Raw genomic sequence first — 25,970 nt, 5'->3', positions numbered from 1 at the left:
CATACTGCGAAGAGATAAGAGCTCGGCACACAGGTCCAAGATTTCTGCTTCGATCGACTTGAAAACTTGACAAAACATTCTCGAAATGTTTCATTATAAAAGAATACAAAAAAGTATGATTTTATGAAAATGTTAGACCCTACGGGCTCCCTTGAGTAGTAAATTGTTTCCATTGATTTTATAGACAAAAAAAATTAAACGCAATTTTCTCGAAAGCAGGTTTTGAAAGTCCGTGTCCATCGTCATTCAAAAACTAGTGAACCATTTTTTTTTTCAAATTTTGCACACACTTTATACATATAAAAAACCAGACACCAACGTTTTCCTTTTCCTTGTTTGTTACTTTGGGGAGGTGTTACAGCTACAAAATGGCGAATTTTTTCGTGAAAAATCGTACTTTTCATTTTGAACAACCACCAAAAATTCAAAAAATTAAAAAAAATCTAACAGAAACGTTGGGGTCTAGAAAAAACATCTACTCTATCTATACTGCTTTGATTTGTTGACTTCTTATCAGTCTGCGTTGAAATACAGTGGATACCGCAAATCATGATTTTCAAGAAGCGTTCTCAAAAATACCTCTTCACCGATTTATTTCTCAACATTTTTCCACGAAAAAATTACAAAATGTTGTTCGAATGATGGCTCTTATCATGCAAAAAAATTGAATTTATTTGGTTGCACGATAAAATTCTTAAAAATGATGTTTTTTTCATCATTTAGACCCTATCCCCTCCCCCCCCCCCCCCCCTTTTTCCCCAAATTCGACGAAATGATCCTTTCGGCGAAACGGCCTTCAGTGAAACGGCTTTCGGCGAAATGACCCTGATCATTATAAAAATAAAAATTTCCCGTTTTTATATATAAAATGTGCTTAATCCACCTAGCAGTGAGATGATACCTTTTTTCATCAATCCGCATGAGTTTTTTGCATGAATATTCTTCGGTGTTTTAGTTCTCATGACATTATTTTAATGACCGTCGTTTTAAGCGGCAATTTGTGATTTTAATCACTCAATATCCTGTAATGTCGAAGCTGCAAATCGGATCGAATCTGAATCTAAACGTGTGACAATCGATTCGTATGGCCAAAAAATAAATATGACGAAATTGCAATAGTTTTCAGTCCAACTTTGAAGCTTTTTAGAATTGTCATCTTCTATATCGGCTTAAATTTTAAAACCTTATCACCCTGTAATTCCAGAATCGGAAATCACAATCGGATAAAATTCATAAATTTTGCATGGGACCATAAATCCTTTAAGTTGAATTTTTGTTTTTGAAATTCAATTTTTTTAGAAAACGATTGGATACTGCAACCGAAATTCAAAATCAGTGTAGCCGAAGTCAGTTCAATTCACCTGAGGAGTAGTATAGTTTACATTTGATTCAAAATGTTCAAAAATCAGTGAAGACTGACTAAAAAGCAAGTTGTTTCATAGAATCTTAAGACCCTTCATTTGAATCTTAGATGGTTCTTAGATTTCATTTGAATCTTAGATCGGTTCAGCCATCTATGAGAAACATGAGTTACACTATTTTAATTTCGTTCGACATATCATCCTATAGTTCAGGAACCAGAAGACGAATCCAGACGTAATTCAGGAACCTTGTTTGGAAGCACTTTTCGTATGAATCTGAGTTTGTAGAAAATGGTTGAGTCATCTCCAAGAAAATTTAGTGAAATTATTTCCCACACAAGCAATTGCTGATCTCGACGAACTGATTCGAATGGTATATTTTTTTTTTCCATAAATACGTTTATTTCTTAAGGCAGTTTACATAAGTTTTTCTTCGCCGTAGCATCACTTTTACATAATATTCTTATCCTAATTTAATTCTAACATAGTCACAACGTTTTGAATTTATTAAAACATATTCTCTTAGAGCTTAAATATCATCTTAGGTAACTCGTCATTAATTATGAAATCTACTCGGAAATATTATTTGAACCAAACGATTAACTTCTATAAATTATAAAATAAGCTGTTATTTTCAGACATTTTGTTGATAATTTCATAAACTGTTTCGAGTTTGTTTGTATCATTACATAATTTCTATTCTAAATTAGGTATTGGTTGAACTCATGGACGCAGCTGGGATCAGAACTAAGTCTTAAAAGGGGCCTTTATTAAATTGAAACTCCAATTTTCTTTATGAAATGATAAATAAGTTTCATGTATGAAAGGTCACGACAAGCAAGAATGTCTCGAACTGGGATATTGGATAGTTTACCTTGGGTACGCAAAGAATTTATTAGTTGAGATCTGACATCACGATACTCCACGCATGTCCAAACGACATGATCAATATCGCGATAACCTTCTCCGCAAGCACAATGATTAGTCTCGGAGAGCCCAATTCGAAGGAGATGTGCATCTAACGTGTAGTGATTGGACATGAGTCTGGACATCACACGAATGAAATCCCTACTCACATTCAGTCCCCTGAACCATGCCTTTGTCGATATTTTCGGAATAATTGAGTGCATCCACCGACCCAGATCATCTCTATCCCAAGATGCTTGCCAGCTGGCAAGTGTTCTTTGGCGAGACGAGCTATAGAATTCGTTGAAAGCAATCGGTCGCTCATAAATTTCACCCTCAATAGCACCACGTTTGGCTAAATTATCGGCTCTTTCATTGCCTGGAATGGAGCAATGAGCCGGGACCCACACTATAGTGATTAGATAATTATTATTCAATATGTCGTTCAGACACTGTTTTATTTTACCCAAGAAAAACGGTTCAGTCTTGCCAGTCATGTTTGAGCGAATGGCTTCAATTGCACTCAGACTATCTGTGAAGAGGAAATAATGGTTTGGAGATAATGTGACGATTACACTCAAACTATAATGAACTGCTGCTAGCTCTGCTATATAAACAGATGCAGGTTCTTGAAGCCTAAATGAGGCCGAAACATTATTGTTGAACATACCAAACCCTGTCGCTTCTTCAATTCGCGATCCGTCCGTGTAAAACATTTTCTCAGAGTCAATATGCCTGAACTTACTTGAAAATATTTTTGGGATTTCCGTCGAGCGTAGATGATCCGGGATTCCACGCACTTCACGCTGCATGGATGTATCGAAAAATAAAGTTGAGTCAGGGGCACTTAGGATGCTGACACGGATAGGAATATATCTTGAAGGGTTGATTTCCTGTGACATATGGTTAAAATATACTGTCATAAATTTTGTTTGAGATCGAAGCTCGACTAGTCGTTCGAAATTATTAATTACCATGGGATTCAGCACCTCACATCTTATTAGCAGGCGTGATGAAAGCTCCCAAAATCGATCTTTTAATGGAAGAACTCCCGCCAGAACTTCAAGACTCATTGTATGTGTCGAATGCATGCAGCCTAAGGCAATTCGCAAACAACGGTACTGAATTCGCTCAAGTTTGATAAAATGAGAGTTTGCAGCGGAACGAAAACAAACGCATCCATATTCCATCACTGAAGTATCGTTGTTTGATACAATTTTATTAGATCTTGCGGATGAGAACCCCACCAAGATCCTGTTATTGTTCGAAGAAAATTTACTCTTTGTTGGCATTTCGTTATCAGATACCTAATGTGTCCTCCCCACGTGCATTTGGAATCGAACCACACCCCTAGGTATTTAAAAGTTAAAACCTGTTGGATCATTCTTCCCATCATATGGAGCTGAAGCTGCGCGGGATCATGCTTTCTTGAAAAGACGACTAACTCTGTTTTCTCCGCAGAGAATTCGATACCAAGATGAACAGCCCAAACGGACAAGTTATCTAAGGTATCTTGCAATGGTTTATGCAGATCAATAGCTTTGGGCCCAGTAACTGAAACCACGCCATCATCTGCCAATTGCCTTAGTGTACATGGGGTTACTAGACAGCTGTCAATGTCATTCACGTAAAAATTATAGAGGAGCGGACTGAGGCATGAGCCTTGCGGGAGACCCATGTAGCTAATTCTGAATGTTGCCAAATCGCCATGTGTAAAATACATGCACTTCTTTGACAAAAGGTTGTGCAAATAATTATTTATAACCGCTGGAAGTCCATGTTGGTGGAGCTTGTCTGAAAGAACATCAATGGAAACTGAATCAAATGCTCCTTTAATGTCTAAAAATACAGATGCCATTTGTTGCTTTTGAGCGAAGGCAATTTGGATGTCAGACGAAAGTAATGCAAGGCAATCATTCGTCCCTTTATTTCTACGGAAGCCAAACTGAGTATCTGACAACAAACCGTTCGTCTCGACCCAAGTGTCGAGACGTCGTAGAATAATTTTTTCGAACAATTTTCTGATGCAGGACAACATCGCAATGGGTCTATATGAGTTGTGATTGGAAGCTGGTTTCCCCGGCTTTTGAATGGCGATAACTTTCACTTGTCTCCAGTCAGGCGGAACAATATTTTGCTCAAGAAACTTGTTGAACAATTCCAACAAACGTCTTTTTGCGAGGTCGGGCAGATTCTTCACCAAGTTGAATTTAATTCTGTCCAACCCAGGGGCGTTATTGTTACAAGACAAGAGTGCTATAGAAAATTCCATCATTGAAAATGGGTTATTAATAAAACCATTATTTGGAGGAGATTCCCGTATAATGCTTTGCGTAGGAACAGAATCTGGGCAAACTTTCCTAGCAAAGTCAAATATCCATCGGTTCGAGTATTCATCACTCTCATTGCCCACGTTACGATTCCTCATTCGTCTGGCCGTATTCCAAAGAGTGCTCATTGAGGTTTCTCTTGACAAACCTTCGACAAAATGTCTCCAATAGCTACACTTTTTGGCTCGAAGTATGCTCTTGTACTTGGTTTCTAAAACCATAAGTTTTTCAAAATTCTGAGGAGTTCCTCCTCCCCGTTTTAGAAACGTCTTGCAAGCATTTTGTTTTGCGAGTTTAGCCTCTGAGCACTCTTTGTCCCACCAGGGGTTGGGAGGCCTTCTGTTAGTCGTTGGCCCAGGAAAGCGTTTAGTTTGGGATTGTTCTGCTGCCTCCAGAATCGAACAAATGAGGAAGTCATATTCTTCAAGTGGAGGGAGCTCTTCCATTGAATTGAAAATACTAGAGATTCTACTTTGGTATTTAATCCAGTCGATATTTTTTGTCAAATCATATGGAATACTAGCTTAATTAGCAATACATTTGTTACAGCTAATTGAGATGATGATTGGTAAATGATCGCTACCGTGTAAATCAGGCAATATTTTCCAGGTGCAATCTAGTCGAATTGATGTTGAGCAAAGAGATAGATCTAATGCACTTGGGCGTGCAGGAGGTCTTGGGATCCGTGTCATGCTACCCATATTTAATACCGTCATGCTAAAATTGTCACAAATGTTTTGTATTAAAGATGATCTGCTATCATTGTAAACGGAACCCCAAATCATTCCGTGCGAATTTAAATCCCCCAGAATCAATCGTGGAGCAGGAAGGGCTTCAACCATTTCATTAAGCTGTCGCTGTCCAACTTGTGCTTTTGGAGGAATATAAACCGAAGCTATGCAAATATCTTTGCCTTTAATGTTTATTTGGCAAGCAACAACTTCTATACTAGAAGTTGAAGGGATGTTTAATCTATAAAAGGAACAGCATTTCTTAATTCCCAAAAGCACTCCACCATACGGAGAGTCTCTATCGAGACGTATAATGTTAAAATCATTAAAATTTAAAGCTATGTTTGAAGTAAGCCATGTTTCGCATAAAGCAAATACATCACATTTTTGACTCGATTGCCGTTTCAACCTTCCGAGCGAACGGACGTGCTTTGTGTTTACTGCGAAAAAAACCAGTGCCGTGTGTGATAACGTGACCGGACGATCAAAACTAGATTATATCGCTATTGTGTAATAGACAATAGTGCTTTTTTCTGTGAGAGGTTTTTTGTACATTATACACTGAAGCAGTGCATTGTTGTGAGCGGACGATCGAAACAGTACCGTTAGCCGGTGATTGTTTGATCGATCAAGGCCAGATTTCAGTGGCCATTGTGATTATACTGTGCGTATTATAAGTGAGTGTGCTTTTTCCTCTCGGAGGTTTTTTGCACACCCTCGAAGCGGCGATACGCCGATCGACGAGGGCTCGGCCTTGGTGGCCCCCGTTGGATTAAAAGTTAAGTACTATTATTGTCTTTATTGTCTTCGATTAGAGTTAACCTTTCGCACAGACTTTGGCTGTATAACTTAACACTAATGGTAACTTAATAATATTTTTGATTTAAACATGTCTTTGCTAATATTAAAATCAAACAGATGATACACGCTGTTGAAACGATGGCAACAAACATCCATTGGATTATTCTGACCATACTGTGTGCGATGAAATGAGCGTCTAAGAAAATCCGTTCTTCGCAATGATCTTCCTGGAACGTTAAAGTGAATTCTTTCGAGTAGCACGGGGCAATCGATGTTATCAGTCAGTAGATCAAAAACGAAGATCCTTTGTAGATGTACTCGTCTATTTTGCAGAGTCGGTAGGTTCATGAGAGCACAGCGATTCTCGTAACGTGGCAATTGAAGATGATTCTGCCAAGGTAGTCGTCGAAGAGCAAATCGGACGAAACACTTTTGGACCCTTTCGATCCGGTCGATGTGAACATCATGATGCGGAGCCCAAATTATAACTCCATATTCCAAAATACTTCGTACTAAGGCGATGTAAATTGTTTTTAGACAATACACATCGTTGAAATCTTGCGTGTTGCGTTTAATGAGTCCCAAAACTGCAAAGGCTTTCGCAGTAACAAAGGCAAACTGTTCGATGAAGCGGAGCTTGCGATCGAGAATGATGCCTAAGTCTTTAACAGATGAAACTCGCCTAATTGTAGCCGCCATTATGGAGTAATCGAATAAAATCGGTGAATGTGCTCGTGAGAAGGTTGTTGAATTACATTTCTTGATGTTCACTGTCATGCCGTTTCTATCACACCAGCCTAAAACCCTCTTAATGTCCATTTGTAGAGCACAGCAATCTAAAAGACTTGTGATGATGCGATAGAGTTTGAGATCATCAGCATACAAAATTCTGAATGACGACAATACACAGCAAAGATCGTTAACGAATAGAACGAAGAGGAGTGGGCCGAGATGACTCCCTTGTGGAACACCCGATGTAACATTGAAGGATTCAGAGAGTACGGTTCCGACTCGTACGGTAGCACTTCGATCAGTGAGATACAACATAAACCAATTAGTTATCCAATCAGGAAATCCGTTTCGTCTCAATTTTTCCACTGCGAGCTGATGAGGAACACGATCGAAAGCTTTTGAAAAATCAAAGTAAATCGCGTCGACTTGTTGCCGTTTTTCAAGTTTGTCGATCAATATTGAAACGTAGCTCATTAGGTTTGTAGTAGTAGACCGCTTTCTGACAAACCCGTGCTGATCAGTGGATATGATATGTTTTACTGAGGGGTAAATAAGATCTAACAGCATAAGCTCGAATACTTTAGGTAAGCAGCTCAGAATTGAGATGACTCTGTAGTTTGTGACGTCGTGTACGTTGGCGGTTTTGTGAACTGGAACTATCAAAGCTTTTTTCCACTTCGCTGGGAAATATTGTTCACCAAGAGAGCGGTTGAAAAGCAGAGATACAGGTAAAGCCAAAGCAGAAGAACACTCCATCACGAAAGAAGGTGGTAGCCCGTCCGATCCTGGCCCTTTGGATCCATCGACTTGTCGTAGATTATTGTGTACTTCGCGTTCAGTGAAAGCCGTAGCAGGTAAGTTCAGTAAATACATCGGTAGACTACTCAGGTACGATTCTGACAAAGGCGGTGAGTTATTACTTAGCACACTTTGAAAGAATGACGAGAATAGGTTAGCAGAACCTGGAACTGTCGATGAAGATTGGTCGCGATAGTGGACATTAACTGGAATTCCACGGGAGGACGTTTTAGTCCGCAAATAAGACCAAAATTGCTTCGGGTCGTCCTTCAAATATGTCTCCATCCGAGAAACGTACAACCGAAAACACGATGCGTTCAATGATTCAAATTGCAGTTCCAAACTCCGTACGAGTAGTTTATCGTCTGCATTTTTTGTTTTTATTATTTTGTATATTTTTTTTTCTTCTTCATTCGACCGTTCAATACCCCCCCCCCCCCCCCGAATCATTTATTTCTGCGCGGAGGTAGCTCCGCGACATGTTAAATTTGAATCCCGACCCCTCCGTTATCGATGATCAGATGGAGACTTCTGTTGGCAGCAATAAGTCTCGCATAAAGAGTTATCCCGATGGGCTTGCACTCTCGGCCGGGCCTTACTCGGTTTATTTCCGGACCTCGCGATACAATACTATAAAAAGTATTGATAAAATACGCCCAGATAAGCTCAGGGTTCTGCTCACCAGCTCAAAGCAGGCTAATGAGCTCGTTCAAAATGATCATTTTACGCGGGAGTACCGCGTCTACGTGCCAGCTCGCGAAGTAGAAATCGACGGTGTGGTCACCGATTCGAGTTTGACTTGCGAGGACGTTCTTAAGTACGGAGAGGGCTGTTTTAAGGACCCCTCACTTAGGAACGTCAAGATACTGGACTGCAAGCGATTGCATTCAGTATCGATCGCCGGGGATGGAACAAAGTCTTATCCCCAATCCGACTCTTATCGTGTGACCTTCGCCGGCTCTGCTTTGCCCAACTACATCCTCTTGGACCGGGTTCGTCTGCCTGTTCGTCTTTTTGTACCTCGAGTAATGAATTGTACCAATTGCAAACAATTGGGGCATACAGCTTCTCATTGCTGCAATAAGCCCCGGTGTGCTAACTGTGGGGAGGCTCATGCGGATGGCTCTTGCGGTAAGGATGCTGAAAAGTGTCTCTACTGTAAGGAGGGTCCGCATGACCTCTCTGATTGTCCCGCTTACAAACTGCGAGGAGATCGGATGAAGCGTTCCCTGAAGGCACACTCCAAGCGTTCCTTTGCCGAGATGCTTAAGAGTGCCACCCCTCCTAAACTGACAACGAACCCATATGCCTGCTTGTCAACTGACGAGAGCGATTCTGACGACCCTTTGGAAGGTCCATCATCGGCGGTCCCTCATATCTGTAGGAAAAGAATGAATAAATCCTCTCATAAGCTACCTAGTAAGGGTTCGAAGGTGTCTTCTGAAGGGCTTCGAAAAGTTACAGCTAACGGGAATCGGGACAAACCACCGAAGCAAAAGGCTCCTGGTCTCGGAAAACTCAGTTCCGAGATGGAATTCCCACCACTTCCCGGGACAACAAAATCCCCAAACGTCCCTGAAAATCTACCAGAGAAACAACTAGGTGCTGGACTTATCAAGTTCTCTGATGTTGTGGACTGGATTTTTACAACTTTTAATATTTCTGACCCTCTTAAAAGCATTTTAATTGCTTTCATGCCAACAGTAAAAACATATTTAAAGCAGTTGACTGCAAATTGGCCCCTCCTCTCAGCGATTGTATCCTTCGATGGCTAAATCATCCATCGAGGTCACGGATCTAATCACTGTTTTACAGTGGAATTGCAGAAGTATCATTCCAAAAATAGATTCTTTTAAATTTTTAGTAAATAATCTGAAATGTGACGCATTTGCATTGTGCGAAACTTGGCTAACTTCTGAAATATCCTTAAACTTCCACGATTTTAACATTATTCGCCTGGATCGAGATGATCCCTACGGAGGAGTACTTTTGGGGATCAAAAAGTGCTATTCTTTTTATCGAATTAACCTCCCCTCGATATCAGGTATTGAAACTGTCGCATGTCATGTTACAATCAAAGGCAAGGATCTTTGCATTGCTTCAATCTATATTCCCCCAAGAGCCTCGGTTGGGCATCGGTGGCTCAGTGATATCATTGAGCTCCTTCCCGCACCGACGTTGGTTTTAGGAGACTTTAACTCACACGGTACGGGATGGGGCTGTCTTCACGACGATAACAGATCAGCTATGATCCATGATATCTGCGACAACTTCAATATGACAATCTTGAATACGGGAGAAATGACACGGATTCCTGCACCACCAGCAAGACCAAGTGCGCTGGATTTATCACTTTGCTCGACATCGCTACGGTTGGATTGCACGTGGGAGGTAATTCCTGATCCCCACGGTAGCGATCATCTACCGATCGTAATATCAATCACCAGCGGCTCAAAACCATCGAAGACAATCAATGTTTCGTATGACCTCACACGAAATATTGATTGGAATAGCTATGCGACCGCGATATCTGAGAAACTTGAAAGAACTCAACAACTTCCTCCGGAGGAAGAGTACACGTTTTTGGCTGGCTTGATTCTCGACACCGCGACTCAAGCTCAGACGAAACGTGTACCCGGCGCGAAAACTAACATCCGTCCTCCCAACCCGTGGTGGGACAAAGAGTGCACAAATTTAAACGCGGAGAGAGCCTCCGCGTATAAAATATTCAGAAAAAATGGAACACCTGATAATTACCGGAATTACGCGGCGTTAGACGTTAAAATTAAGAACTTGATTAGAGCTAAGAAACGCGGTTACTGGCGTCGGTTCGTAGACGGCCTAACAAAAGAAACATCTATGAGCACTCTTTGGAACACAGCCCGACGAATGCGCAATCATAACACAACGAATGAAAGCGAGGAATATTCTAACCGCTGGATATTCGATTTCGCTAAAAAAGTATGTCCAGACTCTGTTCCGGAACAGAAGATCACCCGCGCCGCGACACCAAATACAAACGAAACACCGTTTTCGATGGTAGAGCTCTCACTTGCGCTCTTGTCATGTAACAATAAAGCCCCGGGATTAGACAGAATAAAATTCAACTTGTTGAAAAATCTGCCTGACCCCGCCAAAAGGCGCTTGCTGAGTTTATTCAATAAGTTTCTTGAGGACAACATTGTTCCACATGACTGGAGACAAGTGAAAGTGATATCCATTCAAAAACCAGGAAAACCAGCCTCCGATCACAATTCGTATCGGCCGATTGCTATGCTTTCCTGTATCCGGAAATTGTTCGAAAAAATGATTCTGTTTCGTCTAGACAATTGGGTCGAGACTAATGGCTTACTTTCAGATACACAATTTGGTTTCCGCAGGGGCAAAGGAACGAACGATTGTCTTGCGTTGCTCTCAACAGAAATTCAAATGGCATTTGCTCGTAAGGAACAAATGGCGTCAGTTTTCCTAGACATCAAGGGGGCTTTTGACTCAGTTTCTATAAATATCCTATCTGAGAAGTTGCATCAGCATGGTCTTTCACCAATTTTGAATAACTTTTTGTACAATCTATTGTCCGAGAAATACATGTATTTCGCGCATGGTGATTTGTCGACAATACGATTCAGTTGCATGGGTCTTCCTCAGGGCTCATGCTTAAGCCCCCTTTTATACAATTTTTACGTAAACGACATCGATAAATGTATCAACACATCTTGCACGCTGAGACAACTTGCCGACGACAGCGTTGTGTCCATTATAGAACCCAAAGCTGGCGATCTGCAAGGGCCGTTACAAGATACTCTTGCCAACTTATCCACATGGGCTCTTCAAATGGGTATCGAGTTCTCTACGGAGAAAACTGAGCTGGTTGTATTTTCAAGGAAGCGAGAACCAGCACAACTACAGCTTCAACTAGGGGGTGGAAACATAGCTCAGGTCTTCACATTCAAATATCTCGGGGTCTGGTTCGACTCCAAAGGCACCTGGGGATGTCACATTAGGTATCTGAAACAAAAATGCCAGCAGAGAATCAATTTTCTTCGTACAATAACCGGAACTTGGTGGGGTGTCCACCCAGGAGACCTGATCAGGTTGTACCAAACAACGATATTGTCCGTTATGGAATATGGATGCTTCTGCTTCCGATCCGCCGCGAACACCCATTTCATTAAGCTGGAAAGAATTCAGTATCGTTGTTTGCGTATTGCCTTGGGTTGCATGCAATCAACTCATACGATGAGTCTTGTTGGCGTGTTGGCGGGCGTCTTACCGTTGAAAAACCGGTTCTGGGATCTCTCATATCGTTTGCTCATTCGATGTGACATTTTGAATCCTCTGGTGATTGAAAACTTCGAAAGGTTAGTTGAGCTTAATTCTCAAACCCGTTTTATGTCCTTGTATTTTGATTACATGGCTCAGAATATTAATCCTTCTTCGTTTGCTTCCAACCGTGCTCATTTCTTGGATACTTCTGATTCTACTGTGTTTTTCGACACATCCATGAGAGAAGAGATTCGTGGAATTCCGGAACACGTACGCCCTCGAGTAACCCCTAATATATTTTATAATAAATTTAGAACAGTCAACTGTGAAAAGGTGTTTCACACTGATGGATCAAACATCGACAGGTCCACAGGCTTCGGCATCTTCAATCAAAACATCACCGCTTCTTACAAACTCAGTGATCCGGCTTCAGTTTACGTCGCAGAATTAGCTGCTATTCAGTACACCCTCGAGATCATTGAAACCTTGCCCAAAGACCATTACTTCATTGTCACGGACAGTCTAAGCTCAATAGAAGCTCTCCGGGCAATGAAGCCAGGAAAGTACCCCCCTTATTTTCTGGGGAAAATACGGGAACACTTGCGAACTTTATCTGAACGGTCTTATTCAATATCGTTAGTCTGGGTCCCTTCGCATTGTTCCATTCCGGGCAATGAAAAGGCAGACTCATTGGCTAAGGTGGGCGCACTACAAGGTGACATTTATGAAAGACCAATCTGCTTCAATGAATTTTTCAGTATTTCTCGTCAGAAAACTCTCGAAAGTTGGCAAACTTCATGGACGAATGACGAACTGGGACGATGGCTACACTCCATTATCCCTAAGGTATCGACGAAACCTTGGTTCAAGGGGATGAACGTGAGTCGTGATTTCATTCGCGTTATGTCACGACTCATGTCAAATCACTATACATTCAACGCACATCTCCGGCGTATCGGGATCGTGGAGAACGGGCTCTGCACCTGTGGCGACGGTTATCAGGACATCGAGCATGTCATGTGGTCGTGCGTAGAGTATCGCGACGCCAGATCGGAGCTATTGGAATCCCTCAGGGCCCGAGGTAGACCGACTGAGGTTCCGGTTCGGGATGTGTTGGCGAGTCGGGATAGTTCATATATGCTTCTGATATACCAGTTCCTCAAACACATTAATATACAAGTGTAATCTGTTACATCTTGCTTAGAAAGTTCCTCCTATTTATCGACGTTATTTCAACTGTGGCTAAGAATTATTTTCACCTGCAGGTTCGACACTAACTTCCGCCGATTATCCCGATTCCTCATCTGTCCACCATCTTCATCGGAACTAACAAGATCTTTTTGCTGTCACTAACCTTTTCGCTTCCCCCCTCCCCGTCTCTTCTCCATCTCGATGTCAACTAATTAGATCTCTGTCGTTCTTAGTCATTTCGTTCCCATATCCCCATTTTACTTCGTTTTCCGCAATATTTACTTCTCTATATTTTTTCGTTATATTTACATCACCATCATCGCCCACGGAAGGTCGCTCTAGTCATGCGGGCCACCCGCCGGGTATTCGTAGCCTGGGGGTGTTTCCCGCGGACCCACACGGACTGAGGGATGCGGCCAACGTCATCTGGAAGACTCATGACATATTCCATCCACCGGCCGGTGCCGATCGCCAGCTGAAGGTTGGATCAGCCAAAGTCGACCACTGCGACCCCAATACAACATTATCCAATCATACTATCCTAGTTTTAAGTTAGTCGTTAATAAAATTAGAAAAAGTCCTTGGCACCTTAGAGCTAAAGCAGTGTGCCTTAAAAATAATTATATTATTGAATAAAAAAAAAATCACATTTTTGACTATGCAATAAAATTTTAAATGAATCAAGTTTTGGCATGATGCTTCGACAATTCCACTGCAGGACAGTGATTGTATCATTTGCGGCGGGTGATAAATTATCCATCAAAAGATACAAAACCTGAGACAATTGGCCATTGAGCTGATAACTGCTTCAAAAAATTTCTAGCTATTGGAAGGAATGCCATTATGAGGGTCTTTAAGGGTTCAGATATATTGAATGCTGAGAAAATCCATTCAACAATTTCCGAAAACTTCAGTAATCCTGTTGGTGGCTGTGAAATGGAGCCCACAGGATTATTACCTTTTTCTGTGCTAGATCCTGGATTGGTTTGTGAATTTGACAAACCAGGAGGCACAGTCTTTGGTTTTGACTTTTTTTGTTTAACACGGGGATCTTTTTTTGAAGATGAAACTTTAGGTGTCTTTTTTGGTAATTTGGGAGAAGACTTCTTTCTCTTAACTGACCCTTGGGTAGTGATAAACGAATTACCTTCACTATTTTCGTCAGAGTCAGAGTCCTCTGTTTCCTCTAGATTTGAAAACCCGTTTTCGGTTTCCAAAGGGGGGACATCAATGACCGTTTTAAGCATTTCTGCATATGTGCGCTTAGACCGTGCTTTTAAAGAAAGCTTAATTTTGTCTTTGTGCACTTTAAATGCAGTGCATACTGAAATATCCTCATGAGGACTTTCCCCACAATAAATACATTTTTCAATTTCCTTGTTGCAATCATTATCTTTATGAGGTCCTTCACACTTAATACATTTTGGTTTATTGCTACAGTAAGTAGCTGTGTGTCCGAATTTTTTGCAGTTCGTACAATTCATTACATTTGGAACAAAAAGCCGAACAGGGAGGCGAATTTTATCGACATAGACATGGGACGGCAACGCAGACCCGGCAAATGTCACTCGAAACGAGTCTGATGGGCGATAAACTTTTTTTTCCTCTTCATGAACTACTGAGTACAGTTGTTTGCACTCAAGTATTTTCACACCCTCAAGCATAGAGTTCTTGAAACGACCAACACCATGCTTGAGTAAATCATCTACCGAAAGACTCGCTTCGGTAACAACACCGTCAATTTCGACATCTTTGGAGGGTATGTAAACTTTATACTCTTTAATGAAATGTTCCGAAGAGACAATATCATTCGCGTGTTTCAAATTATTTACCACAACACGAATTTTATCGTTATTTACTTTTATGATCTCTTTGATTGAAGAGTATCGTGATGTCAAACCTTTAGAAATTTGGTAAATGTTTAATGGCTTTGATATACGTCTAAAAAAGACTATCCAAGGCCCAGAAGAGCTCTCCTGATATTTTTTCGCTCGTGGGGGTATAGGATTCATGCTAGGATTTACGTCCATGGATTCATCCATCCCATTAAAATTTTTAATCAAACTTTAAAATAAAAAATGAAACCAACACTACACAGTACTCAATCAAAAGGAAAAGAAAAAACTTCTACCTTGAAATTGTTGTCTATCTCCGTTGCACTGCCGTGTAGATCCTCGTTGCTCTAGATGTTCTTGTTGGATGCTGATTGTTGGATGTGATGCTACTGCTACCTGACATCCAGCACCACTCGAATTCCGATTTGCTTTCGTCTTCGCCAGCTGTAACCAGCGCAGGTCACCGGTGTATACCTGCGTGTTGTATGGCAGTGGAAAGACCGAGTTGTCTTGTCTCCTTCTTCCTAGTGCTCCGCACCGATATGCTTCTGCACCGAAGTGCCTTCGCACCGGTGTGCCTTTGCACTCTCCTGCTTCTATGTGCCTTTGCACTCTTCCTCTTCGATGTGCCTTTGCACTCTCCTGCTCAGCACTTGTGGCTGTATATTGCGGCCTGGGTAGAGTTTGGGAAACGCCCTTTGTTGTTTCCTTCACCAGCTTGGCCCAGCACTAGGGCTCTCTTATGCAGCACGACTATACGTTTTAACGGCTGCTGCCAACAGGTCTCTACCTGTAGTTCAACCGTTGTCGTATTTAACGCGTGTAAACTAACCAGCGTTATTAAACTGTACGCTTCTATACACAACCTTCTCGGTTGAACGGCTATTACTGAATGACGAATGGTATATTGGTGTCATGTTCTTCCAGCATTCATTACTGTCAATAGTTTAAATCAATATGATTAAGCAATTGTTTTTAACTCGAAAATGCTGCCATCTTGGCCATCATCTGATTTTCATATGTCATATTCGAACGATTATGTTGCCAAAAACGAACCGTGCTAAAATCGGTCCGGGGCAAATTGTCATGAAAAAGGATATTGTACACAGTCTTAGTGGTACTTAGAAACAATCGTATGTTTCTTATTTTTTTTTATAAAAATTCGTGTTTCACGTTGCTTCCAAGCATTGCATTATCATATTGCGCTCAAAATTCCTACAGCTGGAATAGGAGAAAAAATCGTTTACACAAAAATATCGATATCTCCGTTAAAAATGGACGGATTTTAACAATCTATGGCTTGTTGGATAACTTTTACCGTGCGGAATTTAAGTCTGGAAACATATTCTGTTTTCAAGGTCAAGTGTGACAGATACTGTCAAAAAACTGAAAATTTTGACATAAAACCTCGTATAACTCAAAAAGTAAACATCCATAACATAATTTCACACGGTAATAGCTATCCAACAAGCCATAGATTGTTAAAATCCGTCCATTTTCAACGGAGATATCGACATTTTTGTATAAGCGACTTTTCCTCCTATTCCAGCAGTAGGCGTTTTGGGCGCTGTATGACAAAGCAATGCTTGGGAGCAACGTGAAACACGATTTTCTTACTGATACATACAATTGTTTCTAAGTACCAAATAGACTGTATACAGCATCCTTTTTCATGACAATTTGCCTCGGACCGATTTTAGCACGGTTCGTTTTTGGCAACATAATCATTCGAATATGGCATATGTAAACCAGATGATATCAGCATTTTCGAGTTGAAAGCAATTCCATAATTATATTGATAAACACTATTTACACTACTTACAGCAATAAATGCTGGAAGAACATAACTTCCATATACCATACAACTCAGTTCGTCGAGATCAGCAAATACGTGTGTGATAAATAATTTCACTCAATTTCCTCGGAGATGGTTAAACCGTTTTCTACAAACTCAGATTCATATGAAAAGTAGTATACTCCCAAACAATTACGTTTGGATCCGGATTCTGATTGCGGAACCACTGGATGATATGTGAAACGAAATTAAAATAATGCAATTAATTTTTCTCGTAGATGGCTGAGCCGATCTAAGATTCAAATGAAATCTAAAAACCATTTATGATTCAAATGAGAGGTCTTAAAATCCTATAAAACATCTTAATTTTTAGTCAGATCCGACTTCTGGTTTAGGAGATACAGGGTGATTAGTATAAAAATGACCATTTCACATAAATTAATCAGGTTTATCGGGTTGGCAGATTTGTATAGTCGATTACCAAATAAATTTATTTCAGTTTAAGCGGTATTCGTGATTCATGATATGCAATTTAACATTATTATTGAATATTGCGGAATCCCAGTGGAATTGATTTCCTTTTAAGGGATCCACAATGATACAGGCTAACTAAAAAAATTATACAAGAATGAATTACTGTTGACAGTTTGTAAAACAAGGAATACATCAATACATTAAGGAACTACATTAATTAAATATCTCGTTCAGTCTATGCTTAAAATGATACTTCAGTCTAGCCCCGAATAAGGCACGGCTGGATGTTCTTTGAATGTCAGATGGAAGTGCGTTATATTTTATTGGACCAACAAAAAGAATTCTTCTTTGGCCAATGTTTGTGATTGTTCGAACGCGAAGCAGGTTGTTACTACGACGTGTAGTTCGAGAGTGAGTTAAAGTTGGAAACTGTAAATTATGATGAGTTGAGGTGTTGTGTAGGATATCATGAACGAACAGTAATGTTTGAACATCACATAAGTATGCTAGAGGTAAGATGTTATGGGTATTATCGGAGTATAACAATAAGCTTGGAAACAGTAGGGGTTTATTGAAGATGATTTTGAAACACCTGTTTTGTAGAGTTTGAATTTGTTTTAGATGGGAGCTAGCGGCGCGACCCAACACCGATACCAAATAAATGAGCTGTGAATGACTTGACCCTCCACAAAATTCCGCAGTAGGATGCCACATGTTTTTCACTAGATTTAATATGGTGAGTCCAGGTTAACGTGGGGTAAAAAACCACTCAAATATTTGAAACAGTCCACTTTTTCAATAATATAATGTCCCAATTTAGGATGACGATGGATTGGTATTATTTTCCTTATGGACCGGAAAATCATATATTTAGTTTTTATAAGATATAAGGACAATAAATTTGCACTAAAATATTGATCTAAAATACTTAAATCGCTCTCCATTGAGTTTATAATTGCATTGATGTCATAAAATAGAGCTGTGTCGTCGACAAATATCCGCGGAATCCCTGTGAGTTGCAGGTTACCTACATCATTAATATACAAAAGTAATAATAGTGGTCCTATATTGCTACCCTGTGGCACTCCAATGTTTATGGCAGTAAGATTGCTACAATCAGGGCGATGGACACGAATTGTTTTCTGTTTGTCAAGTAGCTACTGATAATAGAGTTCGCGATGCCCCTGATGCCGTAGCACTGAAGTTTGTCTAAGAGAATACTGTGATCCAAAGTGTCAAATGCATTTTTGAGATCTAACAATAATGCACCATTCATGTTTTTTTAGTCAATCTTGTTCATTATATTGTCTACTAATTCTATGATAGCGGTATGTGTTCTAGAACATTGCCTGAAGCCATACTGAAATTTATAAAGGACACTATGTTTGTTTAAAAAATCGAGACCACTATTAACCAATAGTTTTCCGAAGATTTTGTTGAAGACAGACAGAGTCGATATAGGACGATAATTATTACAATCACAACAATCACCAGACTTGTAAATAGGAATAACTTTAGCCACTTTGAGGCAGTCAGGGTAATAACCAGTCTGAACAATTACATTGAAACATTGAGAGAGAATTCTAGAAAATATAACAGGGTTACTTTTTAGCACACTTGCAGAGATGTTGTCGGGGCCACTGCTCTTTCTTTTGTCCAAATTTTGTATCAGTAGAATGACTTCGCTAGAAAATGACGGACGTAGGAATATAGATTCACTAACACGACGAACATTATCAGTGGGACAAACAGTTGGGTTTATACGAATATTTTCAGCTAATTCTTGGCCGACATTGGAGAAAAATTTGTTGAATATCTCACAAACTTTAGAGTTTACATTAATTTTTTTACCATTGTGAATCTTGTCACTTTTTTTTTTGTTATTCCGAATATATTTTTAATAATTCTCCAGAATTTTCAATGAGGTGTCTTTGTAAGAAGGTTTTCATAATATGCTTTCTTGCTATTCCTTTTCATGATAATGACCTTTTTAGATACATGTAATAGCATTTGTTCAAGGTGCTGATCCTGTGGGTTTGCTTTAACACGATGGAGATAATTGCGTTTAATTTTTACCAGTGTCCATAGACCCAAATTCATCCATGGACAATGAGAGCCTTTCATTTTAACTGTTTTGAAATTATTCTTGTATGTTTTTCAAGTAGGGAGCACATGCACTATATTTTGTAGAACAGTTTCAACGTCGTCTATGACATCAATACTATTAATGAAATTGAAGAACTCTTGATTCAATTGACGATTGTTACACGGAACGACCGGAATCAGCATTTTCGCGAAAAATTTAGTTGATTTGCTGATTTTCGTTAGTTATTTTTTGAGACAACTACAAAAATCTTACTTTTGCTAATTTAGATTTTTTATTCTCATTCCCTTGATAATAACAAAATATTTGTTGAAATGACTATTTTTTTTAGTTAAATTCCCAAATTAAACGTGCTGTCATTTCTTAGCTGCGGCACATTTCATTTCCATTCATCTAATTTTTTAGTTGAATTAAAGAAATAAAATGTTATTTTCAACCAATATGAATGGTTGAATTGGCTTCTGCAATCTGCAGCTATATGGCGCCCTGTCACCGAAACGGTAACACCGTAATGACTACTAGCCACTAGATGGCACACTACTGCCGAAAAAAAAATCAGACGCGGTTGTCTTTTCTATATTGGCAGGTATAAAAACGATGTTGTATTGGAGAAAAAGACATAAACGAAACATAAACATCTTTTTGAATTTTTTTTCTTCTAAATCACTGTTTTCTTCATTCTCACTGAAAACTTTGAGCACTCGGAAAACAAAAACCGAATACAAGTAGTACACCGGACGGCGCAGCTCGGAAGGTTTGAAGATACAAAAAAACTTCGTCACAGTTAGAGTGAAACATTCGAAATTCACTTCACTGTTCCGCGTAAAAACATTATTACGCACAATCGCTTCAAGTGCGCACAAATTCTGAATAAATACGATTTCCACTAACAGTTTACGACATTTTTACATATCGGTTTAGAAATTTAAATAAAGATATATCGAACACATGCGAAAAACATCAAAACAATTTTCAAGCAGTTTCAATAAGACTGTCCTTTTTAGCTTTTTAATGGATTGTTTTGCTTTGACACTTCTCATGAGTTTTTGGCTAATAAACTTGTTAATAATACCCATTTCAGTTTTGTTTTCTTTGTGCTGTCCTTCAGTAATGATGGTGATAGATAAATAGAAGCAAATTTTCTGATTTTAATATCAAAATTAGTTGTCAATGAGAATTTCGTGTTGGATTGAAATATTGCTGGTTTGTGTCCAGGATATTCACCAACTAAACACATTCTCTAAAAATAAGAGTTTTTTCAGCAAGGTAAATTCTCAATTTTAACTAATTTTATAGTTATTTTGGATATTTTGTTGTTAAAATCAACTAATTCAAAAACAGTAATACGAATTAGGCGCAGAGCTAATTTCGGTCGTTCCGTGTAACAATTTTTTTCGTTAAGGTCATTGGTTCTCTCTCAACAAATAATTTGAAGTTAGAGAGTGGTCACTTAACTCATTATATATTGTGTCGTTACGAATCCGGTCGGTGTTTTTAGATTCGGAATGTACCCCCAAATTTTAATACGCACTACAATTTCTCAAAGATGTCTGCACGCTCCTCAGGTGAATTTAACTGATTTCGGCTACACTGATTTTAGAATTCCGGTTCCAGTATCGAATCGTTTCTCAAAGCTCAATCATTTTCTCAAAAAGGCCAAATCGAACTTCAAAAACAAAAAATCAAATTAAAAGACTTAAGGTCCCATACAAAATTGATGAATTTTATCCGATTCTGGAATTACAGATGATGAGTTTTTAAAATTCATACCGGTATAGAAAATGTAAATTGTTTGGCGTATTAATTTATGGCCATTCGAATCATTTTTTTTTTTTTTTTTTTTCATAAATACGTTTATTTCATAGGCAATATACATAAGTTTTTCTTCGCCGTGGCATCCAGAATCATTTTGGATTATGCTATTTCCTGAATACCGGCTCTGGAAGTACCATAAATTATGACGAAAAACTTTAAAGTGCAATTTACTTCGACATCTCATAGAATGTTCAATGATTGTCACACGTTAAGATTTAAATTCTATACGATTTGCAGTTTTGACCGTACACGGTAATGAGTGATTAAAATCTCAATTTGCCGTTTAAAACGACGATAATTAAAATAATGTACTGTGAACTAAAACACCTAAGAATATCCATGCAAAAAACACATGCGGATTGATAAAAAAAGGTATCATCTCACTGCTAGGTGGATTAATCACGTTTTTTACTTGAGTTTATAGCTTCAATGCAAGATTTGTGAAGTTTTACTAAAGACTACTACAAGTATTTATTCAAATTAGAAACTGTTACTTGGGCATTTTTCTTCATTAAAACCTGAAAACCCCACACATTTTTTGTGGCAGGATTCGAAGAACCAGACTCTACTTAAGCCTAGCAGCCATTAGGAACCCGGTGAGCAATTTCATAAATTTTACTATGGGAAAATTTCCGTGATACAGAAAATACTTACGTGTCACCAAGCTGCCCAAATATGAAGGTCCCGACCAGCTCCCCGAAGCGATTGTACACGAAAATGTTCGTCTCTCGAAAGCCCTTGTCACAGATCCAGTCGTGTTCGGTGATGGGCGTACGATCGTAATATGTCCGATCATAGTCGTAACCGTAGGCGCAATCTGAAACAGTAAGCATTATTAGACACGTATCGGATTACAACCGAAATCATGGTGATCAGGAACGGAGATGGTATTTAAATTTATTAATGTGTTGAACGGTAATGGCTAATGTAAGCGATGAACGACCTTAAACGAGGTTTATGCAAATGTTATGAAAATGTACTTCCACAGGAGTCCAAATCACCCATCAGCGATTTGCGAATGAGGAACCAAACCATTTTGGTTATTGTTTCTAATGAAACTTTCACCCTGTGCTTCCATTAAAAACAATTCAGAAATGTTTGTTGAATGAAATTACGCCAATTCGTAGCAGGCAGTAATATGAAATGGATACTTTTTTCTCTCAAAAAGCATCAAAATAAATTAGATACACAGAATTGCTTGAGAGTTCGACTTTTATAGATTCAATTTGCTTAAGTGTTGCTTTAAATTGTTCCATAAAGTGATTATCAACGTATTCGTAATCAAAACAATCGGAAGCAAAAACACACACACACGAAGCCTCTCAAACCGGATGGTAGTTTCACGATAATCCTTTCCTCAATCATCATCATCAACAGCGGCGGCAGCAAAGGAAGCGAGGAAACAGTGAACATTTCGTAATCGAGCGAAAATCCTTTCCCATAATGCTCTATCTTGAATCTCAAGATGAAAACTGTTCTACCATCGGATGTCGAGCCTTTTTTTTTTGCTGTTTCTGCTTGCTGGAAACTTGAAATAAAAATAACGGCTTGGTTCTTCAGACATGCTCGTTGAGGAAAACACGATCTTCCGGAGGTTGGTCGTTTCAACCTGAAGATGAGCCTTCAACAATGTGTATGCAAATCAAATGTAGGATAACAATAATAATAATAATAATAATAATAGTTGCCGGAAATACACGAGGCCAAGCACCCTTCGCTAGTGTTAGAAGTTTGATGGATCAAATTTAAAGCATACTTACTAATGATGTCCGACTCCTGAAAGTGCCATTCGCTGTAGTGCACCCGCAAGTGTTCCTCGGTTACGTTATACATCTGACATTTGCTGTAACTGAGAAGACCTTTGTTGTCCTCTTCCCTGCAAAAAAAAAACAAATTATGTTTTGTGATGAAGTAATTTTTGCACATTTCTTGTGTGGCAAGCAGAATCGCAAACGTCCCGTGTTGCAACCCCAACCACACGACAACGACGTCTTCTGGCAGCCTAAATCTCAGTCCGCTTGGCAGTTGCAGTGTGCAAACGAAATAAAAGCCACGGATGTATGAACATCTGAACTAACACCCACAATAAATAAACAATACCCCACCATAAAACGAAATTAACTCACCTCGGCAACGTCAGGTTCTTCCAGATCTCAACGTCGGAGATGTTGTACTGCTCCATGCCGGGCACGTGGCAGTTGTGCGGGGGTTTGTTTAGTGCCAGGATGATGCTCATGTAGGACATCGACGCGAACATGATGGCTCCCACGTTGAAGATTAGGTTGAACCGATGCTGGAACTTGCCATCGTTGCCGACCTTCTCGAGAATTCCATCGAAAATGGCATCGTCCGCGTCTGCGTCGGCCATCGCGTGATCCGGTTTGCGGTTTCTGGCCGTCGCACGTTGTAAGCTTGCAGGTTTGCACGGGGATTTCACGCTCTGGCGAACCGCGAAGAACGTCAGTCCGTCTCACCGGGTGTCAGTTGGTTCCGAGGGCGGTGTGTTCTACAGCGGCACGAAAGAGAACCATTGAAATGCATTCCGTCGTCATGAAAGTGTAAGCCATTTGAATTATTTTTAAATCTTAGGAAAACTGAAAGCTGTTGCACAGCGAAGGAAGCGAAATACTTATGAAGAAATGAGATTCTCTGGTTTATTTTTCTGAGCTACGGAATTGCGGACATTATCATTCACCGTTGAGGGAGGGGGTAAATAAAGCTTAAGTTGAGATTTTTCTGCTTTCACAAAAAGTATTACTGTAGAGTGCTCTTCGTCTGATGACAAATTCTACAGTGACATGAAACAAATTTCTACGTCTTGCAAATGTGCAGCATTCCGAAGCTTTGCTAGCTTTTAATCTGTAGTTTTTCTTTTTTCAACCAGCTTCAGCTGCACAGCGACGTTATATCAGTGATATTGATTTCAACATACAAAGCTACCGAAAGGACGGACCATCATTTATCCATTTTGATACTCTATGCTGTTAACTCATTCATTGAATTAACTGTATTAATCTCGCTCCCTACTAAAAATCCCACAAATAAAAATGTTCATACAATTTAGACGAACTTTTCCTACTGAAGTCAAAGTCTGAAGATGATTTCAGGTGTTTTCATTCCTAATGTGATTTCAAGTGTTAGGGATCTTTCAATTTAATAAACTGCAAAAACCGTAATCCCGAAATCGATAGTCGGTATTGGGAAAATGATATCAGGAAAAATGTCACAGATTCATTTCAATCTGGTGTAAATTGGCCTGTTTGAGTTTCAAACTATTGTTTCTATTTTACCCCGTTCTGTGTCAGAACTCTGTGCAACCACGCTAATCAATCCATCGCTTTGGAACCGGAACACGGATTCATATAAAATCTATTAGCAACCAAAATGAATGCCGGGCCTCATTAAAAAGTTTGTTTTTCTTAGTGATAGCTTATGAACGACATGTTTGACTTTTTATCGATGCAAGTATATTTCGGTATTCAAGGTGGGTGGTGGTAAGCTCAATTCGCCCCCGTCCTTTATTGTTAATTTTTTAAATGGCGATTCGTCAGCATTAAGGCAATCTACATATGTTTTTCTTCACCCTAGCATCCACAATACATAGTATTTGTTTATTTGTTTATTTGGAGCAGGGAAAAGCCCGGTGGAGTTAGTTTCTGTCAAACTTGCTCTCCAACAGGCATAAAACCTCCTCATCTTTTGAATCAACAGATTACAATCATCCAAATGATACATTTCACTTAAACATAGTATTTCTAAACTAACTAAAACTAAAACTAATTTCGTGATAGATTAAAGTCGGATGAATTGGAACAGTGGTTGAATATTCGGTACATGTTGGCAAAAGGATCGTTATACCCATAATTAGTTCCAGCGTAAGGAATCCTAAGAAAAGAATTGTTTCTAAGATATCGGCGATGGATATCTATTTGTAAAAGCTGTAAAAGCTTGGAGCAGTCTATTTTTGATTGGAGGAGATCTGCCACATAAATAGCCTTGCTGACATTGCGAAGGACTTGTAACAAATCCAAGGAAGCCGACGCAGAGCAAGCATTGCTGTCATTGAAATTTTTCGGTAAAATAATGTGTGTACTATTTCTGATTTCACATTTCACTTTCCTAACGTAAATTAAAATCTGAATTTTGTTTCAAATATTGTATGTATAGTATGAACTAGTTCGGATAGAGAGTTTGTATCACTGGGAGAGTGTTGCCCCCATAAAAGTCTAATTTCAATGTGTATCAAACAACGCATAGTGAAGTATTTGATCAAAACAGTTATCTTGAGTGATAGTGCAGCTTTGGCAAGTGTTGATTGATTATTGAAAAATGTTTTTTATCGAATATTGCTGATTCGCGAAACTGAAAAATGTCCCAGCGACGGAAACTGCGAATTTACCGCACAACATTAAACGGCGTCTAGCGAGGCGAATTTACCACAACCAATCGAAGCGCCATCTGCATATCACTGTCGGTGTCATCAGATTAATATGGAATGTGTGAGAATTTACAAGTCAATCGTGTGATTTAAGCTGAAAATCTAATATTGTTTTGCAGCAAACCCACCCGCGAGTGTTTATTTTATTTTGTTTATTTAGTAGTGGTGTGTCATCTCGCGTTGTTTACAGCAATGCGAATGCGAGAAGCAGGATACTGGTGAGATCGTTTCTTAGAGATATTTCACATTTTTTCTAATTTACAATATCTTATTATATTTCTCGCTACTAAAAATCGGACTAGACTAAATTCCGTCGATTTTTGGAGAACGTTTGATCTATTCTTCTTCGGATTAAATGCTAAGTTAAAGACGCGCGCGTGAAGTTTATGATCA

The 25,970-nt window shown here is 39.3% G+C and overlaps 1 protein-coding gene across 2 annotated transcripts in view; it reads right to left on the bottom strand.

The window, feature by feature from the left end:
* The window catches only part of LOC131440263 (beta-alanine transporter), a 44,031-nt gene that overhangs the window by 10,315 nt on the left and 7,746 nt on the right, over nucleotides 1-25,970 (bottom strand). For both annotated transcript variants that reach the window (XM_058611382.1, XM_058611381.1), the window contains exons 2-4: nucleotides 23,266-23,645; nucleotides 22,900-23,015; nucleotides 21,794-21,956 (exon numbers count right to left, since the gene is read on the bottom strand). In XM_058611382.1, the coding sequence (XP_058467365.1) occupies nucleotides 21,794-21,956; nucleotides 22,900-23,015; nucleotides 23,266-23,507 (521 nt within the window). In that variant the 5' untranslated portion in view covers nucleotides 23,508-23,645. The remainder of the gene's footprint in view (nucleotides 1-21,793; nucleotides 21,957-22,899; nucleotides 23,016-23,265; nucleotides 23,646-25,970) is intronic.

The sequence above is a fragment of the Malaya genurostris genome, chromosome 1, assembly GCF_030247185.1.
Source record: "Malaya genurostris strain Urasoe2022 chromosome 1, Malgen_1.1, whole genome shotgun sequence".
Taxonomy (NCBI): domain Eukaryota; kingdom Metazoa; phylum Arthropoda; class Insecta; order Diptera; family Culicidae; genus Malaya; species Malaya genurostris.
Note: the sequence above shows the minus strand (reverse complement) of the source record. Positions and strands in the feature narration are given on the sequence as shown.